General features: G+C 46.4%; 1 protein-coding gene across 3 annotated transcripts in view; it reads right to left on the minus strand.

Moving 5' to 3' along the window:
- helz2a (helicase with zinc finger 2a) overlaps window positions 1–18,684 on the minus strand; it is a 138,099-nt gene that overhangs the window by 40,170 nt on the left and 79,245 nt on the right. For all 3 annotated transcript variants that reach the window (XM_038803190.1, XM_038803191.1, XM_038803192.1), the window contains 4 exons: window positions 17,977–18,114; window positions 16,099–16,239; window positions 13,637–13,781; window positions 373–489 (listed from right to left, as the gene is read on the minus strand). In XM_038803190.1, coding sequence (XP_038659118.1) covers window positions 373–489; window positions 13,637–13,781; window positions 16,099–16,239; window positions 17,977–18,114 — 541 coding nt within the window. The remainder of the gene's footprint in view (window positions 1–372; window positions 490–13,636; window positions 13,782–16,098; window positions 16,240–17,976; window positions 18,115–18,684) is intronic.

An 18,684-nucleotide genomic window follows, 5' to 3' on the forward strand; every position in this document is an offset into this window, starting at 1 on the left:
CTTCCCAAGGAAAAGTCCCTCTTAAATCCATCACCACTACCTTAATTACTCTTTCTTCAAGGACATAGATTCCTTTTCAGTTTGCAGAAAGCCCATTCCACCTGTACTGCCTTCTCTGATCCTGAAAGTGGTTGCAGAGATCTAAAGTCCAATCTTCTGCACTATTTGTTTATCCTGACATTGGAAATGCTAATCGTTCTTGTCCAGCGTGTGCCACCAAAAGCTACCCTGAGAAAACTTTCTTGGAGATTCCACTCTTTACTCAACAAATTTGAAAACCTGCATCATACAGTCTACAGAGTGTTACTTTAAAGCAAGTCAAAACTATAGAGTAAAAGAATCCACAGATAATATATATTCTTTCTGACTTACTTATCTACTTCATCGTCTGTCATGATTGTCCCCGTTTGAATCTGTGCATCATATCCTTTTATTGCTTTTGCAAAAGGATTTGATGGTTCTCGGATTTTGTAATGTAGTGTTATTGGCCTGCAACAGAAAAAACACACGACAGTCAATTATAACGTTTAAATTCAGTCAAGGATTGTTCCTGTCTGTGAAATATATTTAATTCGTATTGCCTTTTTCCTGTTTGAACCTGCACCAGAGCTTAAGTCAACAAAATAATTCTTTAAGTGAAGAGCCTGGATGCAAGAATTAGCTCAGGAGACCCGAGATCCTGAAACGTCAGGACTTAAGATGCCGTGGCCGGAATTCTCCGCCACCAGGGAATCGGCGGGAACGGGAATCACGCCCCGCTGTTCAGAAGAGACTTTTGGAAAACCGAGTCTGGATTTTGGAGTGCATATGCTAATGGAAGCATGATTATGGGAGAAGATTTTAAAGTATGTTTTGGGGACTAGAATTAGAAACTCTTATGTGAGAATCATCTGGGTGGATTCTGAGGAGGCATCCACAGAATTCACTTGAGGTTTCAGAGTGGAGTGTGTATTTGACCACAGACATCTTGGGCGGGATTCTCCCCTACCCGGCGGGGCGGGGGGTCCCGGCGTAGCGGAGTGGCACCAACCACTCCGGCGTCGGGCCTCCCCAAAGGTGCGGAATTCTCCGCACATTTGGGGGCTAGGCCCGCGCCAGAGCGGTTGGCACCATGCCAACTGGCGCCAAAATTGGCACCAGCGGCCTTTGACGCCCGCCGCCCGGCGCTGGGGCTGGCCACCGTGGGGGCACCCCCGGGGTCCAATCACCCCGCGCCCCACCCCCAGGACCCCAGGGGCCCGCTCGCGCCGCCGATCCCGCCACCACCAGAGGTGGTTCAAACCTCGGCAGCGGGAGAGGCCTCCCAGCGGCGGGACTTCGGCCCATCGCAGACCAGAGAATCGCCACAGGGGGCTCACCGCTCGACGTGCCAAGCATCACCACATGCTGCGGTTCTACTTGTCCCAAGTGTTGTGAAGGATGGGCCTGGCCATGGTACCACAGAATGCTCCAAGCAGTTGGATCGTACTGTATCACTTGTTCTTTGCAGAAACGCTCATGCTCATTTGACTACAGGTCTTTCAGGCATAATACCCTAGAGATCCTGCAGGAAAAGGAGATGGTAGATCCTGTCAGATGGTTTCCTGATCAGGCTGTGAAAGTCATTTTTCAGAATGCCTCATCTCCAGAACTTTCAGACAAGCATGGAGATGTAACTTGGCTGGTGGTGAAATATTGTGGAGACCCACAACAGGGGCAGCCATAGCTGCAGTCTGCCTGTCCTACCAAACTCTCCCAGGACAGAGCCCTGCTGCAGTACTATCCTGAAATTAAGTGTCTGTCCCTTTGACTGTGAGCAGCCTCTAACATCACAGGTGAAGGCTATTTCAAATTAGGAATTAACCTTGTTAGTTGTGAGAGCACTTCATGCTCCTGAACTCTCAAGTGCCTCCTTGAGGGCAGATGTGCCATGCCTCAGAGAATGATTAGTGCATTGCATGTCCAGCAACCTTTTATGCTTGAACAGTGTGCCTGTACTCTAGGAGTGTCAACACCATAGAGGCAATCAGACATTTAAGTGCAGGATCCTCTTGCAACCAGAGGATAAATGCAAGGATGAGTGGAGGGCAGATGAGCACAGTCTCCCTAATATTCCCGGCAGAGGTCACGGGTCTAGGGGCTCCTGATGTGTCTGGGGGTGATTGTGCAGAGCAAGGTTTGCCAGCAGAACTGGCTCGCTGAATGGCACATTGGGAGAAGGTGGGACAGATAAGGGTGGGGGAGGCTTGAAGGGTTTGAGGGTCCCAGGATGGAAGCCCTAACTGATTGTTGGCCTCGCTCCTTCTCCAATTCCTTCCAGATAGAACTATGTTTGCTGGCGTTGATCCCGCGGAGGCTGCTCACATGTTATTTGTGACAGCCGAGGCGGAGACACTGTAGAAGGCAGCAGCAACAATCTGGAGGCAGTACCACATGTACAGGGGGCTGCCGCACCCACTGAAAATTGAGCCAGCCATCATGCTGAGGAAGGACCCAGGAGGCCATCGACAGGCCCGAGGAAGAGCCAGAGGATAGATGACAGGTGGCAGCAAGCGTGTGACATGCCAGGAGGAGCAGTGAGACCCTCATCCTCTCTGGATTCTCCTTGGTTAAGTCTATAACCATCGGCTCAACACCTCCCATTCCTCCCTCCCCCCATTCAGCTCCTCCCCCAATCCACCTGCCGTCCACCCCTCATTTCCCTTCCTACCATTTGCCTCCCATTCCCTAACCTCCAATCTCCCCCCTCCAACAGTCTGTGTAACATCACTCCAGGGTGGTGGGCCTGTATCGGCACTGTCAGTGGGCCAATAGACAAAGCAGTAGATTGATGATAAGTCACTGTGAGATAAGCTCTGGTGCTCCTACGTTTTTGTCAAAGTCTGACTCATGCCGTTCTGCTGACTGCGCACTCACACAAATTTTAGAATAAAATATATTTTGGGGAAGACAAAAAAAAAATTGTCTTCAGATCATTGCATTAAGGTGCCATAGAACTGTGGCCAGAATATAACTGAAGCTAGACCTATGTAAGTGGCTGAATTTAGCCTAATTTACACTAATTGTACTGCAGGTTTCAATTCACTTCTGGTCACTGTATGTACAGGGGATTAACACTGGGATTTGTGTGACCTGCTCCAGTGTATGTGTGCTCAAAGGTCGTGGATACTCCAATGTAAAGTGCTTATGGGCATAATATAGTTACTTAAAAATGTTGTGACCTGCATCATAGTTAATTTGATTATGCTCGGGTTTTATGCAGAAATTCCATGCCATATTGTATTGGGCAATGAAGGTATTGCATTTCCAATTTTAGCAAACTATCTGCATCTGTGTCCAGGTAGACTGGAATATTTTTCAAGAAGTTGGGATAAAATGAAAATTAAAATCTAATAATCGGAAACGTGTTCTGGTGTGTATGATTAAAAGAGAACAAACTATCTTTAAATGGGAATTGGTTAGGAAGACAGATTAGCTGAGATGAAGGAACTGAGGTCTTTGATGTATGGATTAGCCCAGCAAAACTGCAAGTAGATGTTTACCTTAGCGTAGTGGATAATAATGAGGCATAGAAGTTCAGGAATTGAAGCAAAGATGGTAAAAGTTCAAAAGAGAAAATGAGGGTGAATTTCACACTTACATTCTAAAAGGGTGAACTCATGTAGGAAATGTTATTAAGAAGAACCTAGAAGATATGTCGTTCAGATAAGAAAAAAATCAGAAGAAAAAACAGTACATCAGTGACATGACAGTACATGAGTTAATCCTATACAGAGTTGGTCCAAAATCGCAGCCATGCACAGTCAGAAGCCCAAACCAGCGAGTGACTGGAGAAATGTTTGAACAGGCATTTTGTCACTATTCTAAGACAGAAGCAACATCACAAGAGCCATGGTTGACGAGTCTGGTAACTCTTGCTAGATTTTGCTCATAGCCTCAAACCTATGGGATGTTGTTTCGGGATGTTTAGCTCTGAGGTTAGGAAAGTAGAAGGGCTTGGAACAGGATCAATTTAAACATATCGTGTATAGCCTTTAATATAATTGAGTGTATTTTTTTTTAGTTGCTTTCTTGTGTGGTTTACAGTATAATAAACACATATTTTATTTGATTATTACAACAAGATTGAAAGATTCTTCCCTGGTCTTCACATCTTTCCTCATATTATACAAATTGCAAAAAATAGAGTTCGCCGGCATTCCAAGTTTCCCTTCTGGGATTTGGAATACCCTAGCATTTAACATCAACTGCGTTCTTAACTATTGCAAAGTTGGGGTGGGTTGGGCAGGGGAAGATCACATACCTGTAAAAGAATTTCAACCACTTACGTGTTTGAAAGGAAAACTATGTGGATTCCTTCAAAAGGTACATTTTCAAAATCATCCAATGTTTTGATATTCACTATGCATCATCCTATAAATCTTGGGAGTAAACTAGGTAACTGCCTCTTAAATTTATATCTACACTATTTTAATGGCATCAGTTATAAATTTAAAATTAACATAACCAACATCAGGAAATTAAGCTCCAGGATTGATAAAATATTACCATTATTACAGTGTCCAATATTCCAGGTCTCATGGAAGGTAAAAAGGCAGCATATTCCTGGCTAGCTCAGTTCGTAGCTTATGAGACACTTAGCACTGAATTTCTCACGCATACCGAGGTGGCGTTGGAGGTGAGGGTGCAAGGAGATTCAGAAAGATGTGTATTGGGTTGGTTCCCTTTTGCATTGGCACTTCCGAATATTTTTTCACAAAGTGGACAAGAAGATTCAATGGCAATCTGACATCTGATAGTCGCAGGGATTCAATTAAGGATGGGAATGAGCCAATTAGCTTCATGTTTCCAGGTCGCGAACAATTTGATTTTCCTGATGGCACATGAGCAGCCCCTCACCGAAATACACCCAGTCTTATGTCAGGAGTTCCAAAATGGGTTGTTGAGGGCTTCACAATTGGAGGTCCAAGCTGCAACTCACATGAGGGTTTTAATTTATTTACCAACAAACGACCTGTCCCCTTGCAGCCATTTCATGGAGACTGATTTCTCTGCTAATGATTGTCCTAGCTGCAATGGGAACTGCTTCCCGTCCACCCAAAGTGCCTTCATTTTTTTTTAAAATAATTTTTATTGGAATTTTTTACAATTTAACAAGTATAGCAAAAAGCAGTAATATGCAACTAACAGCCCCATAACACCCACAATTCCCCCCATACCATAACATCACATGTATCACACTCCCCCCCACCCCCCCCCCTCCAAACAAGAGAACTTAACCATAAATTAAAATTAAATAAATCAAATTTAAATAAAATAAGCCAACATAATCAACGTCCCCCCCCCCCCCCCCGGGTTGCTGCTGCTACTGTCCCAGTACCCTATCGTTGAGCCAGAAAGTCGAGGAAAGGTTGCCACCGTTTAAAGAACCCTTGCACCGATCCTCTCAGGGCGAATTTAACCTTCTCAAGCTTAATGAAGCCCGCCATGTCATTGATCCAGGTCTCCACGCTTGGGGGCCTCGCGTCCTTCCACTGTAGCAAAATCCTTCGCCGGGCTACTAGGGACGCAAAGGCCAGCACACCGGCCTCTTTCGCCTCCTGCACTCCCGGCTCTACCCCAACCCCAAAGATCGCGAGTCCCCATCCTGGCTTGACCCTGGATCCCACCACCCTTGACACCGTCCTCGCCACCCCCTTCCAGAACTCCTCCAATGCCAGGCATGCCCAGAACATATGGGCATGGTTCGCTGGACTCCCCGAGCACCTGACACACCTATCTTCACCCCCAAAGAACCTACTCATCCTCCTCCCAGTCATGTGGGCCCTATGCAGCACCTTGAATTGGATGAGGCTAAGCCGCGCACACGAGGAGGAAGAATTTACCCTCTCCAGGGCATCAGCCCATGTCCCGTCTCCGATCTGTTCCCCCAGTTCCCCCTCCCACTTCGTTTTCAGCTCCTCTACTGACGCCTCTTCCACCTCCTGCATAAGCTTGTAGATATCGGATATCTTCCCCTCCCCGACCCAGACCCCCGAGAGCACCCTGTCACTCACCCCCTTCGCGGGGAGCGCAGGGAATCCCTCCACCTGCCGTCTAGCAAATGCCTTTACCTGCAGATATCTAAACATGTTTCCCGGCGGGAGCCCAAATTTCTCCTCCAACTCCCCCAGGCTCGCAAACCTTCCGTCGATAAACAGGTCCTTCAGCTGTCCAATGCCCGCTCTATACCATCCCCGAAATCCCCCATCCATGTTCCCCGGGACGAACCTATGGTTCCCCCTTAACGGAGCCTCCATCGAGCCCCCCACTTCTCCCCTATGTCGCCTCCACTGCCCCCAAATCTTGAGGGTAGCCGCCACCACCGGACTCGTGGTATACCTCGTGGGAGGGAGCGGCCACGGCGCCGTTACCAGGGCCCCCAGGCTTGTATCCCCACAGGACGCTCTCTCCATCCGTTTCCATGCTGCCCCCTCCCCCTCCATCACCCACTTACGCACCATCGACACGTTGGCCGCCCAGTAGTACCCCGAGAGGTTGGGCAACGCCAGCCCCCCCCCATCCCTACTCCGCTCCAAGAAGACCCTCTTCACCCTCGGGGTGCCATGCGCCCAAACAAATCCCATGATGCTGTTGGTCACCCTTTTAGAAAAGGCCCTAGGGATAAAGATGGGCAAGCACTGGAAGAGGAACAAGAACCTCGGGAGAACCGTCATTTTGACGGATTGCACTCTGCCCGCCAGCGATAGCGGCACCATGTCCCACCTTTTAAATTCCTCCTCCATCTGTTCCACTAGTCTGGTGAAGTTAAGCTTATGAAGAGCCCCCCAACTCCTGGACACCTGCACCCCCAGGTACCTGAAACTCTTCACTGCCCTCCTGAAGGGGAGCCTCCTGTGTTGTTACTCGTGTCTTAATAAAGCTCGTAGCCTCAAATGTGGAGAAGATGCTTTATTGTGAGTTTGTTCTCTCTTCAGAGCTGTTTCCTAAGGTTACCTTCAGTGCTCCTAGCTGGTGTGGGTGTATGTGTCCTGCTCCAAGTTCTGCCCTCTGTGAAGTGTGTCCTCACTTCCTGTCCCCGTCTATTTATATGGCTCTCCCGTGCCCCCTCTAGTGTTTGCTCAGTTGTATTGCATCTAGTTAACTTGTGATCACCACATCCCCCTTTTTCTCTTTACATATTTTCTGTACATCGTTAAAGAAAATTGTACATTCTGTCCCGGTGTATTTATAGCTCTCCCTCTGGTGTTTGCTCAGTTGTTTTGTATCTAGTCAATCTACGATCACCACATCCCCCTTTTTCTCTTTACATATTTGCTGTACATCGTTAAAGAAAATTGTAGAAAACAGTTACTTATGATATGCGTATCTATACAGGTGATGGTGCTATTGCATATTGTACAAAGCCAATGTAGTTATATGTCCAATCTTAATAAAAACATTTATGAGTCCAAACTTGATGAATTTGTTCAGAGCTTTTTTTTTCTTTTTGTTGTTGATGACGTGGTGATATTGATATTGCAAGTCCGCTGTGAATGTTGTTGGTGTTCCTTGTTATTTTAAGTACCCAATGCATCATCCCGAGGTGTTTGCATGGTCACCTCACTGATGTTGACTGGCATGGACTTTTTTCTGTGCTTGTGGTGTTGATTTATTGTCTCATCCGCCTTGGATGCTGGTGTGCTTGCTCGTTCTGGAGCAGACGTGAGTTTGTGCGATTCGTCGTCATCCCATGATATGTTGGTAGTCTTGTCATTGTTTTGCAGTGTGCTGTGGCATTGTCCTTCATGTGCCAAGTAGTACCATTGTGTACAAGTCGTTGTTTCATTGCTGTTGTTTCTGTCGTTCCTGTTTTTGTTGTTTTCGTTGCCGTACTTGTTGCTGTTTTTGTCGTTTCTGTCTTTGGTGTTGTCGCTGTCTTTGTTCCTGACTTTGTTGTTTTCGTTGCCGTTCTTGTTGTTTCTGTCTCTGTCGTTGTCGCTATCTTTGTGCCTGACTTTGTTGTTTGTCTTGTCGTGCTTCATGTTGCTTTTGTTCTTTCTGTTGTCGTTCTCGTTTCTGCTGTGCTTCTTGCTATTGTTGTTGGTCTTGTCGCGCTTCATGTTGCTTTTGTTCTTGCTGTTGTTTGTCCCGTTTCTGCTGTGCTTCTTTTGACTTTTGTTTTTCTTGTTATACTCTATTCGTGTCCCGAGTGGATAATTTGAGTCATTGAGCATTTCGTCTCGAGAGTGGTGCGAATGATCTGATGTTGCATCGGTGCAGGTGACCTCAATCATTTGTGGAGAATTGGATTCCTCATCTTTGCTTTCTTGGTGCTCCTCTTCCGGAGTCAAATTCTTCTCGATTTCATTTGACGCGGTGTCTCTGGATTCTTGGCGCTCCTCTTCTGGAGTCAAAACCTCCATGATTACAATTGACGTGATGTCTGTGGACTCCTGGCGCTCCTCTTCTGGAATCCAAATCTGCATGATTTCAGTTGACGTGGTGTCTCCGGACTCTTGGTGCTCCGCTTCTGGAGTTGAAATCTTCATGATTTCCGTTGATGTTGTCTCTCTGGACTCCAGGTGCTCCTCTTCTGGAGTCAAAATCTGCATGTTTTCTTTCGGCATCGTCTCTCTGGACTGTTGGGTGGCCCGACTCTGTGCTTCTGTACAGACAAGCTGAGAACTATCAGTCTCGCTGTGATCCTGTACGTCGAGTGCGATCACCTTGTTACTGTTTTCGCTCTGTGCTTCGGTACAGACAAGCTGAGAACTGTCAGTCTCAATGTGATCCTGTACGTCGAGTGTGATCACCTTGTCACTGTCTTCGCATGCAGTGGGTAGAGGTGCATTGTCTTCTTCTTGTTCATGTGAGCTTGTTAGACTTTCATAGTCTGCTTGTGGTTGCTCAGATACGGCAGGTTGACCTTCATGGTCTTGTGCATGCATGGTGTCAGTGGTTAGATGTACGTTGTCTTCTTCTTGTTCCTGTGAGCTTGGTAGACTTTCATAGTCTGCTTGCGGTTGCTCAGATACAGCGGGTTTACCTGCATGGTCTTGTTCATGCATGGTGTTCGCCAGGGAGTGTTTGCTTGCATCCCTTTTGAAGTCTTTCATTACTCGCACTGTGGAGCCTGTCATCGCTCGCTCTGTGGAGTCTTCCTGTGCTCTCTGTGTGGCGTCGTCTTCGTCTAGGGTATTGCTGTCATCCAATGTATCGACGAGCTGCCATGGCATCATGGTGTTGGATTCATCTACCATGAGTAGAGTCGTGTTGAGCTTTGCAACGGTGTCGCTGATGCTGTGATCAGCATGTCCAAATAACTCCTCCATGTCTGAGTAGTATTCTTTGAAACCCATTTCATCTTCGTTGGCTTCTTCTACCACGAGTTGATTCGTGTTGAACTTTGCGACCGTGTCGCTGATGCTGTGATAAGCATATCCGACTGACTCAGCTGTGTCTGAGTAGTATTCTCCGAAAACCAAATCATCCTGGTTGGATTCTTCTACCACGAGTTGATTCGTGTTGAACTTTGCGACCGTGTCGCTGATGCTGTGATAAGCATATCCGACTGTCTCAGCCATGTCTGAGAGGTACTTTTTGAAAAACAAATCATCTTTTGTTGTTTCGGAATTCTTTTTGTTCTCTTCACTTTGGGTGGTGCAGACTGCTTTTTTCAGGGTGTTGTGCAAGTTGTTTTTAACTATTGGTTTAAGTTCAGGCGTTTTTCTGTGTTCTGAGGCAAGAAAATTTGTGTTTACCACTTTAAGTGTCTTATTTTCAATTTTCGGGCATTTCCCTTTTAAGTGGGCGTGGTCGGGATGCTCAGACGTCATGACGTCACGCGTAGGAATGAATTGAGCATGCGCAAATTGGCCTTCCTTCCCTGTGCGGTTCTGTGTCCATTGCGCATGCGCGGTTTGCGCATGCGCATGACGATCCGCGACCAAGACTTTTTTTGACTGCGCATGCGCGTCTTGCGCATGCGCATCACGATCGGCACCGCGATCTTTTTTAAACTGCGCATGCGCGGCTTCCGGTTCCGGCGCATGCGCAGACGCCATTTGTAGTTCTTTGCTTACCGGAGACTGCAAAATGTGCTCCAACGCCATTTTTTGGCGTTTTTCGCGGATTTCAGGGATTTTTCTTTCCCACCAGGACTGGTTCTCCAAAATTCGTAAGTAATCTTCTCTTCCCGATTTGGACAGGGTTTCAGCGTTTTGGCTTTGTGAGAAATTCTTGTTATTTATTCTTTTTGATCTGTACTTTTCATTCGCAATTTCTTGTTCTTTTCGTGATTTTTAAAGTTTTGCATCACTCAGTCTCTGTGCAGTTTGGACTCTGAGCATGCCTTGCTGTTCAAATTTCTCACAGTACTCTTCAAATTTGTTTAGTAACGTTTGTAAGCTGTTTCTGTCTTCATCTTTTGAGTATTTAAATCCATTATACACTTTCCTATTTACAGGCCCTGCGGTGAGAATTGCTATTTTCATGTTGTCTGAGGCTTCTTGTACATCATTAGCTACGAGATTAAAATCAAACATTTGTTTAAACCTTTTCCAGACATTTCTTACATTGCCAGTCAGGTCTAGCTGATCTGGGTATCCAATCCACATCCTCGACTTAGCGATGTCTTCCCAAGTCAAATGTCCAGTAGGAGATTTCCATGCCATTTTGAGCTTTCTGTATCTGCCACTGAGTTGTCCTGTAGTAAGCGTCTGAAGCCACTCCTGGGTACCATGTGTTGTTACTCGTGTCTTAATAAAGCTCGTAGTCTCAAATGTGGAGAAGAAGCTTTATTGTGAATTCGTTCTCTCTTCAGAGCTGTTTCCTAAGGTTACCTTCAGTGCTCCTAGCTGGCATGTGTGTGTGTATGTGTCCTGCTCCAAGTTCTGCCCTCTGTGAAGTGTGTCCTCACTTCCTGTCCCCGTCTATTTATATGGCTCTCCCGTGCCCCCTCTAGTGTTTGCTCAGTTGTATTGCATCTAGTTAACTTGTGATCACCACACCTCCCAATTCCCTCCTCCTGATTTCCCGGGTGCACTACAAATACCTCGCTCTTTCCTAAATTCAGCTTATAGCCTGAGAAGCCCCCAAATTCCGCTAACAGTTCCATCACCCCCGGCATTCCCCCCTCTGGGTCCGCCACATATAACAGCAGGTCGTCCGCATACAGCGATACCCGGTGCTCCTCCCCCCCCCCGGACCAGACCCCTCCACTTCCCTGACTCCCTCAACGCCATGGCCAGCGGTTCAATCGCCAGTGCAAAGAGCAGGGGAGACAGGGGACACCCCTGCCTGGTCCCACGATAAAGCCTAAAATACTCCGATCTCCTTCCATTTGTGACTACACTCGCCATCGGCGCCGCGTAAAGCAGCCTCACCCATTTGATGAATCCCTCCCCAAATCCAAACCTCTCCAGCACCTCCCACAGGTACCCCCACTCAACTCTATCAAACGCTTTCTCTGCGTCCAGCGCCACCACTATCTCCGCCTCCCCCTCCACTGCCGGCATCATGATAACATTGAGCAGTCTCCGCACATTCGTGTTGAGCTGCCGCCCCTTGACAAATCCTGTCTGATCTTCATGAATTACCTCTGGCACACAATCCTCTATCCTGGTAGCCAGGATCTTCGCCAGCAACTTAGCATCTACGTTAAGGAGTGAGATAGGCCTATATGATCCGCACTGCAAGGGGTCCTTATCCCGTTTTAGGATCAAAGAGATCAGTGCCCGCGACATCGTCGGGGGCAAAGCCCCCCCCCCCCCTCCCACGCCTCATTGAAAGTTCGCACCAGCAGGGGACCCACCAGGTCCGCATATTTTTTGTAAAATTCTGCCGGGAACCCGTCCGGCCCCGGGGCCTTACCTGACTGCATTTGCCCGATCCCCCTGACTAGCTCCTCCAACTCTATCGGCGCCCCAGCCCCTCTACCAGCCTCTCTTGAACCCTTGGGAAACATAGCCTGTTCATGAAGCTCTCCATCCCCTCTCTCCCCCTCGGAGGTTCCGACCGGTACAATCCCTCGTAAAAGTCCCTAAAGACCCCGTTTACTTCTGTCCCCTTCTGCACTACATTTCCACCCCCATCCTTCACTCCCCCAATTTCCCTAGCCGCATCTCGCCTACGGAGCTGATGTGCCAACATCCTGCTCGCCTTCTCTCCATACTCATATACCGCGCCCTGCGCCCTCCTCCACTGTGTCTCCGCCTTTATGGTGGTCAACAAGTCAAAATTGGCCTGCAACCTGCGCCGTTCTCCCAGCAACCCTTCCTCCGGTGCCTCCGCATATCTCCTGTCCACCTCCAGAAGCTCTCCCACCAGTCTCTCCCTCTCCTTCCTCTCCCTCCTTTCCCTGTGGGCCCGGATGGAGATCAGCTCCCCCCGGATCACTGCTTTCAGAGTCTCCCAGACCAAAGTGCCTTCATGAGGCCACTACCATGCCTGCTGATGGCCAGGTATCACCCATATTGCAAAGGCAGTGGGTGACTTCTCTCAATGTATCTCCCTGGAGACTGACCGCCACTCCCATTGGTAGTTTTCTAACTCATCACCTCAGGGACAATTGTGTCTGCTGCTCCACCATCACCACTTCCAGGTAACCAACACCGAGTTCATCCTGGATCATGACCCACCCAGGAAAATTGAGCCTTTAATTTCAAACTTGTAGGTTGAAGACCCACATTGGCTGAATTTTGCTTGATCTGTGAAACTGCTGGTCTTCTCCTTAGAGCAGAAGTATAAGAAGAAGAGTAAAAGTAGATTTGATAGGTGTGTTCAAAATCATGAAGAATTTCGAGACAGCAAATGAGAAGAAACTGTTTTCACCGGCAGAAGAGGCAGTAATCAGAGAACATAGATTTACGGTAATTGGCAAAAGAAAGTAAGGTAAAATAGGAGAGGTTTCTTTTACGGTGAGTTATTGTCACCTTGGATGTACTGCTTGAAAGGGTGGTAGAAGAAGATCAAAAATAGATTTCAAAAGGGACTTTGGTAAATACTTTCAAGGGAAAGGTTTGCTGGGCTATGGGGAAAGAGTAGGGGAATGGGACCAATGTTCCCACTAAGTTCAACAGCTGCACAGCCTTGCAGCAGCCTAATAGATGCCACGCAGGCCCTGCTCTGCGATAAATAACACGTGCTTGTGGTGTGCAAACAAAATAGAAAGAGCAGCATGCTGGAAAGATCAGGATAGATAGAACAATTGCATCTTAAAGGAAACATTAAGATGGACTAATTGGATCAGTGTTTCAAAGGCCCAGTATAATCATGATGGGTTGAATAACCAACTCCTGTGTTGTGGCATTCTATGATTCTGTGATCCTGACAGGGGCTTGCAATTTGGGGTAAAAGTCTAATGGATCAGAACTCCAACCTCATATAAGAACCGCCACAAATTTCAATCCAAGAAGGATGGGTGAAGTGCTGATTTGACATGGTATTTCATGGCACCACTAATCAGACTCTGTAAATGGCCCTGTCCCAGCGATTTGGTGCAGGGTAAATGGCTGGTTACCATGCTACCTCGCTAATGTCCATGATAATTTGGATTATAATGTATAAGTCACATTTCTACATGTAATTTCCCATTCTGTAACTGTGGTAAAAGACTGCCACACAATGAAAGCAACTTCTAATTAAGTGCCACTATTCTTGCAGGAGAAATATCTACCTAAGGATAGGCTTCGGTTTTCCTTCCCTATTGTACTTCTTAGAGGTCACCAGATTGCTTCCAGGATATGGAAAATCCACCATCTCCATCTGCTCACCGTAAACACGCAATGGTTTCACATCTCCTTGCAGCCTCAACAGGTATTCTACAAAGAACAAGTATAGGTATTTAACATATTCATCTCAATGAAAAATACATCTTTATAAACATATTGGGCAGCACGGTAGCACATGTGGATAGCACTGTGGCTTCACAGCTCCAGGGTCCCAGGTTTGATTCCCCACTGGGTCACTGTCTGTGCGGAGTCTGCAAGTTCTCCCCATGTCCGCGTGGGTTTCCTCCGGGTGCTGTGGTTTCCTCCCACAGTCCAAAGACGTGCAGGTTAGGTGGATTGGCTATGATAAATTGCTCTTAGTGACCAAAAAGGTTGGGAGGGGTTATTGGATTACGGGGATAGGGAGGGAATGAGGGCTTATGTGGGTCGGTGCAGACTCAATGGGCCAAATGGCCTCCTTCTGCACTGTATGTTCTATTTATCTATGTATTCAAGACACCAATCTAATTGACATATCATGTACAGCCAAATTGTTATTCTGTATGAGTCAACTGTATGAGTCTGCCTGATCTCAGTCCTGCTCCAACTGGGCAATGTTTACACTAGCAAATTGCTCACCATCTATGATTAAATTAGTAGAAACTGTCAGCTTGCTACAGTTCATAGCATTTTCATCTTTGAGTCAGAAGGTTTTGAAGAGGGTAGTATGGGTCAGAACTTCCGAGAAGTGGTAATCACTGTTGGCTGTCACTCCACTCCTTTTCACTTCCCCAGGTTGGGAGCTGCACAATTCTCATCCAGACTTCCAATCTAGACTTGGTGAGAAATCTACAGCATACTTAAGTCCTTTCTGTACAGTGCAACAGTATTAGGCATGGTGAAGACTCGTCCACCTTTTACACTAGATGCCATAAAGTATTAAAAAATCCTGTGTTTAAATATCACTTTCAGAAGGCAAGGAGAAGGTAAATGTATAAGGTAAGAGGGCAGGATAGTGAGGGGGGATGGGCCATTGTGGAGGTGAGGGGGAGGCAATGGGTAGGAAGAGTATCATAGAATCATAGAATTTACAGTACAGAAGGAGGCCATTCGGCCCACCGAGTCTGCACCGGCCCTTGGAAAGGGCACCCTAATTAAGCCCTCACCTCCACCCTATTCCCATAACCCAGAAACCCCACTTCGCCTTTTTTGGACACTAAGGGCAATTTAGCATGACCAATCCACCTAACCTGCACACCTTAGTTTTAATCCCTCTACCCTTTCCTGTGTAGCTATTCTGCTGAGAGAGTTGAAACCCATCCAAAGTCTCGAATTTAAATCAGAGTATCAGATGTTTCCAGTACAGGGTAAATGCCCATCAGAATTTTAAACTTGCCAGGCATTTCCCATATTGTCCTTGCCTGGGTCCTCTGATGACCCCCCAATGCATCATCTGGCGTACCTCCGGAGTTTGACCCCTGAAGATCAGACGCCCTAGGACAATGTGCTACTTTTCATATCATTTTAATGATTTCTGACATTGACTTCACAATGTACTCAAATGGTCTGGTTGTTCCTGTGTGCAAGAGTATATGTGATTTAGTCAGTAATGTTTTATTTGAATCATTTGAGTGTCTAAGTCAATCTCAGTGAAATACTGAGTGTGTGCACAAGTCAATGAAAACATCTGGTCAGAGGTTTACCAGGCCATTGGTGACAAGTGGAGAGGCTGGAAGACTAGCAAAATGCCATGAGCAGGGGTTTGGGCAATATTTTCCCATGCCATGCTATTTTCCCAGAATGTTGACAGATCAACCACCGTCCCAGAGACCAATGAGCCATTTAAGTGGCTAAATAAGAGCCGCTCCTCCTCCATGGGTATTATGCTAGCATTGGAAGTTGGCGAGGGTGCGGGATGGAGGGATAGTCACTACCATGTTAGGTATTCGCCGAGGGAAGAACGCCACCACCCCCCTCTCCGCAGCACCTGCCGTAATGGGCACACCCACGGAATCAGCGTTGCATGTGCATTACGAATTCCCCAATAGGTAGGGTCTGCATAACTGGCCCTGGTGACCCCCATCCCCATTTACCTCTGTTCTATGATGCATTGTCCCTGTAGCTGCAGCCTCAGCAATGGTCATTGCTAGCACTGGTATTGCTGAGGCTGCAGAGTGGCCGGTCCTCTGGTTGGACCAGCAATTATTGGGAGCAGGCCACCATCCTTAATTAGCAGTCCTGGAGGTGGTCACTTAATTGAAATATGTCTCTCCCTCCCACTGGCCGAAACAGGATCCCCTCTCACTTTTAGCCCCGGTGTGCAACTTCTATCATCCCTGTAAAATTCAGCCCTCTGAGTCAGCAACTGTAAGAATAAACATGAGCCAATTTAAGTGATCAAAGTTATATGATTTCACTGAAACATTACCAGCAACAACGTTGACGGACTTGTTGGAAGGTCCACAGTAAAGAATACATCTTTTATCCCGGCCATTGAGACTGTTATGATGCTGGTTAATTCTATGGAACCAATACACGATGTGAACTCCAACTATCGTTTTTCCTGTTCCTACAAAATAAGGTGACCAGTGTGAACATGTTTCATGAATAAACAATGGACTGATCAACCATGCACTGTTAACCGTTAACACAACAGAATTAAGATTTCAAGAGTCTGTATACATCGCTGAGCATCAGCCATTTAGTGTACTGCAGTTGTACACTCAGTTCTTTCCTTGGTAAGGCACAAATGTTGATTAGGAGTCAAAAAATACCTTCTTCAAATTAAACAATAGCCCGTAATTTTCTCAGTAGTAATCTCCGGTGGATTGCTATTCTCGACTGGCTTATCCATGCTGTGATTCCAAAGCCTGCCTCGCCCAACCTTCCTCACTCAGGCTGGGACCTGGGAGAGGGGGGATCGGGCCATGAGTGGGAAGGGGGGGGGAGGTGGAGTCGGTCTATGAAGGGCTTCTCTGGATTTACTCTTTGCGCATTAACTCTTACCAACTTTTACAGATGCACCATAGAAAGCACCCTATCTGGTAGCATCACCACAGCCTGGTATGGCAACTGCTCGGTCCAGGACCGCAAGAAACTTCAGAGAGTCGTGAACACAGCCCAGTCCATCAGACAAACCTGCCTCCCATCCATTGACTCCATCTACACCTCCCCCTATCTGGGGAAAGCGGGCAGCATAATCAAAGACCCCTCCCACCCGGCTTACTCACTCTTCCAACTTCTTCCATCGGGCAGGAGATACAGAAGTCTGAGAACACGCACAAACAGACTCAAAAAAAGCTTCTTCCCCACTGTTACCAGACTCCTAAACAACCCTCTTATGGACTGACCTCATTAACACTACATCCGTGTATCACCCGATGTCAGTGTTATACAGTTACATTGTGTACCTTGTGTTGCCTTATTATGTATTTTCTTTTATTTCCTTTTCTTTTCATGTACTTAAAGATCTGTTGAACTGCTCGCAGAAAAATACTTTTCACTGTACCTCAGTACACGTGACAATAAACAAAATCCACTCCAATCCAATCCAATTTAGAAGTGTTTTTTTTTTCCCTCTGACTCTTACAGAGTTACTATCAGGTAAATCTGCCAGAACCAACCAAAGTTAGCAATTTGAATTGCTTCTATTGGATGGTTCCTAACCCAGAGCAATTGTCCAGAGGAAGTTCGGACTTCTGGGCAATTGCCAGGTAAGCCCTTACATAGGAACTCCATGGAGGGGTTCCCCAGTGCATCATTGGAGTATGCAACGCTGGGGAACTAGGAAGATATAATTTAATAAATGGTAGTAAACGATAGTGTGTGCAGTATGCTCATAACACTGCCAAATAAATATTGGGTCACCCACTGAAGCATTAGCAAATAGACACTTGCTATGTTGATTTCTCTCCCCCAGCCCCACATACAAGTTTTTCTATATTTTTTCTTGTCTAATTTTTCTCTCTGGTTCTTCTTAATCCATAGACGTTAGTGGTTCTTTGCGACATCACTCATCCATTTTGTTCTCAAATGTTAAGTGTACAATTATTTTCCATTGGGAATTTGTCCATATAATGAATATCTGGGCAACCTAACAGGGAAGGCACGTGGATTTAGGACTACCATTTGCGTTGAGGACAAACACAAAACTAAATGGTTTGGCTGATCAAGCTGTTTCTGAATTGCAAGTTCTATGTCATTTTATGGAATTTCAGCGATAAACAATGCCATTCTTTGACAGCTGACAGTTGACTTTTCTTTCCCAAATTATTTGTACATTTACACTTTTTATGTCTCCACTCACCTGGTGGACCTTGGATGAGAGAAAAAGGGCTTTCAAGAGCTTGTTGAACAGCTATTTCCTGACTCCTATTGAGTTCTTTGAATCCAGCAATACTGTGGCTGTTGTGGCCCACTATATTTGGTGGTAAATTTGCAACACCTGCTTAAAAATACCATGCATTAATAAATGCTGAAGGAAGAAATATTAATAAAGGTAAAAATATAAGTGGGGAAATAATAAATGGCTAGTCATGCAACCAATACAGAATAATCTGCAGCATTTCTAATATTTCTACGTTTGCTTTGGATGTTTCTCCATGAGTGAGACTCCTGTCAGCCCCACAAAATCCAGCCCCTTGAATTTAGGTAACTTATTCATTCCCAGAATAAGCTTTATTATAGTTAGTGAATTCTCGCCCAATTAGGACACATGCCTTGAAACAACGTTCTTCAATTATTGTTAAACAAACATTTAACATTGAGAAGAAATTGCCCATTCTGCTGAGTTGAACAGATGAGATTGGCACTAAAATAGCAAACAAAGGAATGTGATTTTTGCACACAAAACATTGGGCAGAATACCGCATGTGATGTGTGTGCTCAGCGGGCAGAACTGGAAGCTGCAGCGATTCCCAGTCCCGCCCGGGATCATGTCAGAATCGTGATATTGGGTCAGTGGGGTCAGCGGCAGCAGGCACACACCGGGGGGCCGTGCCCAATGGCAGCCTGC

The sequence above is a fragment of the Scyliorhinus canicula genome, chromosome 7 (assembly GCF_902713615.1).
Source record: "Scyliorhinus canicula chromosome 7, sScyCan1.1, whole genome shotgun sequence".
In the NCBI taxonomy this organism is placed as follows: domain Eukaryota; kingdom Metazoa; phylum Chordata; class Chondrichthyes; order Carcharhiniformes; family Scyliorhinidae; genus Scyliorhinus; species Scyliorhinus canicula.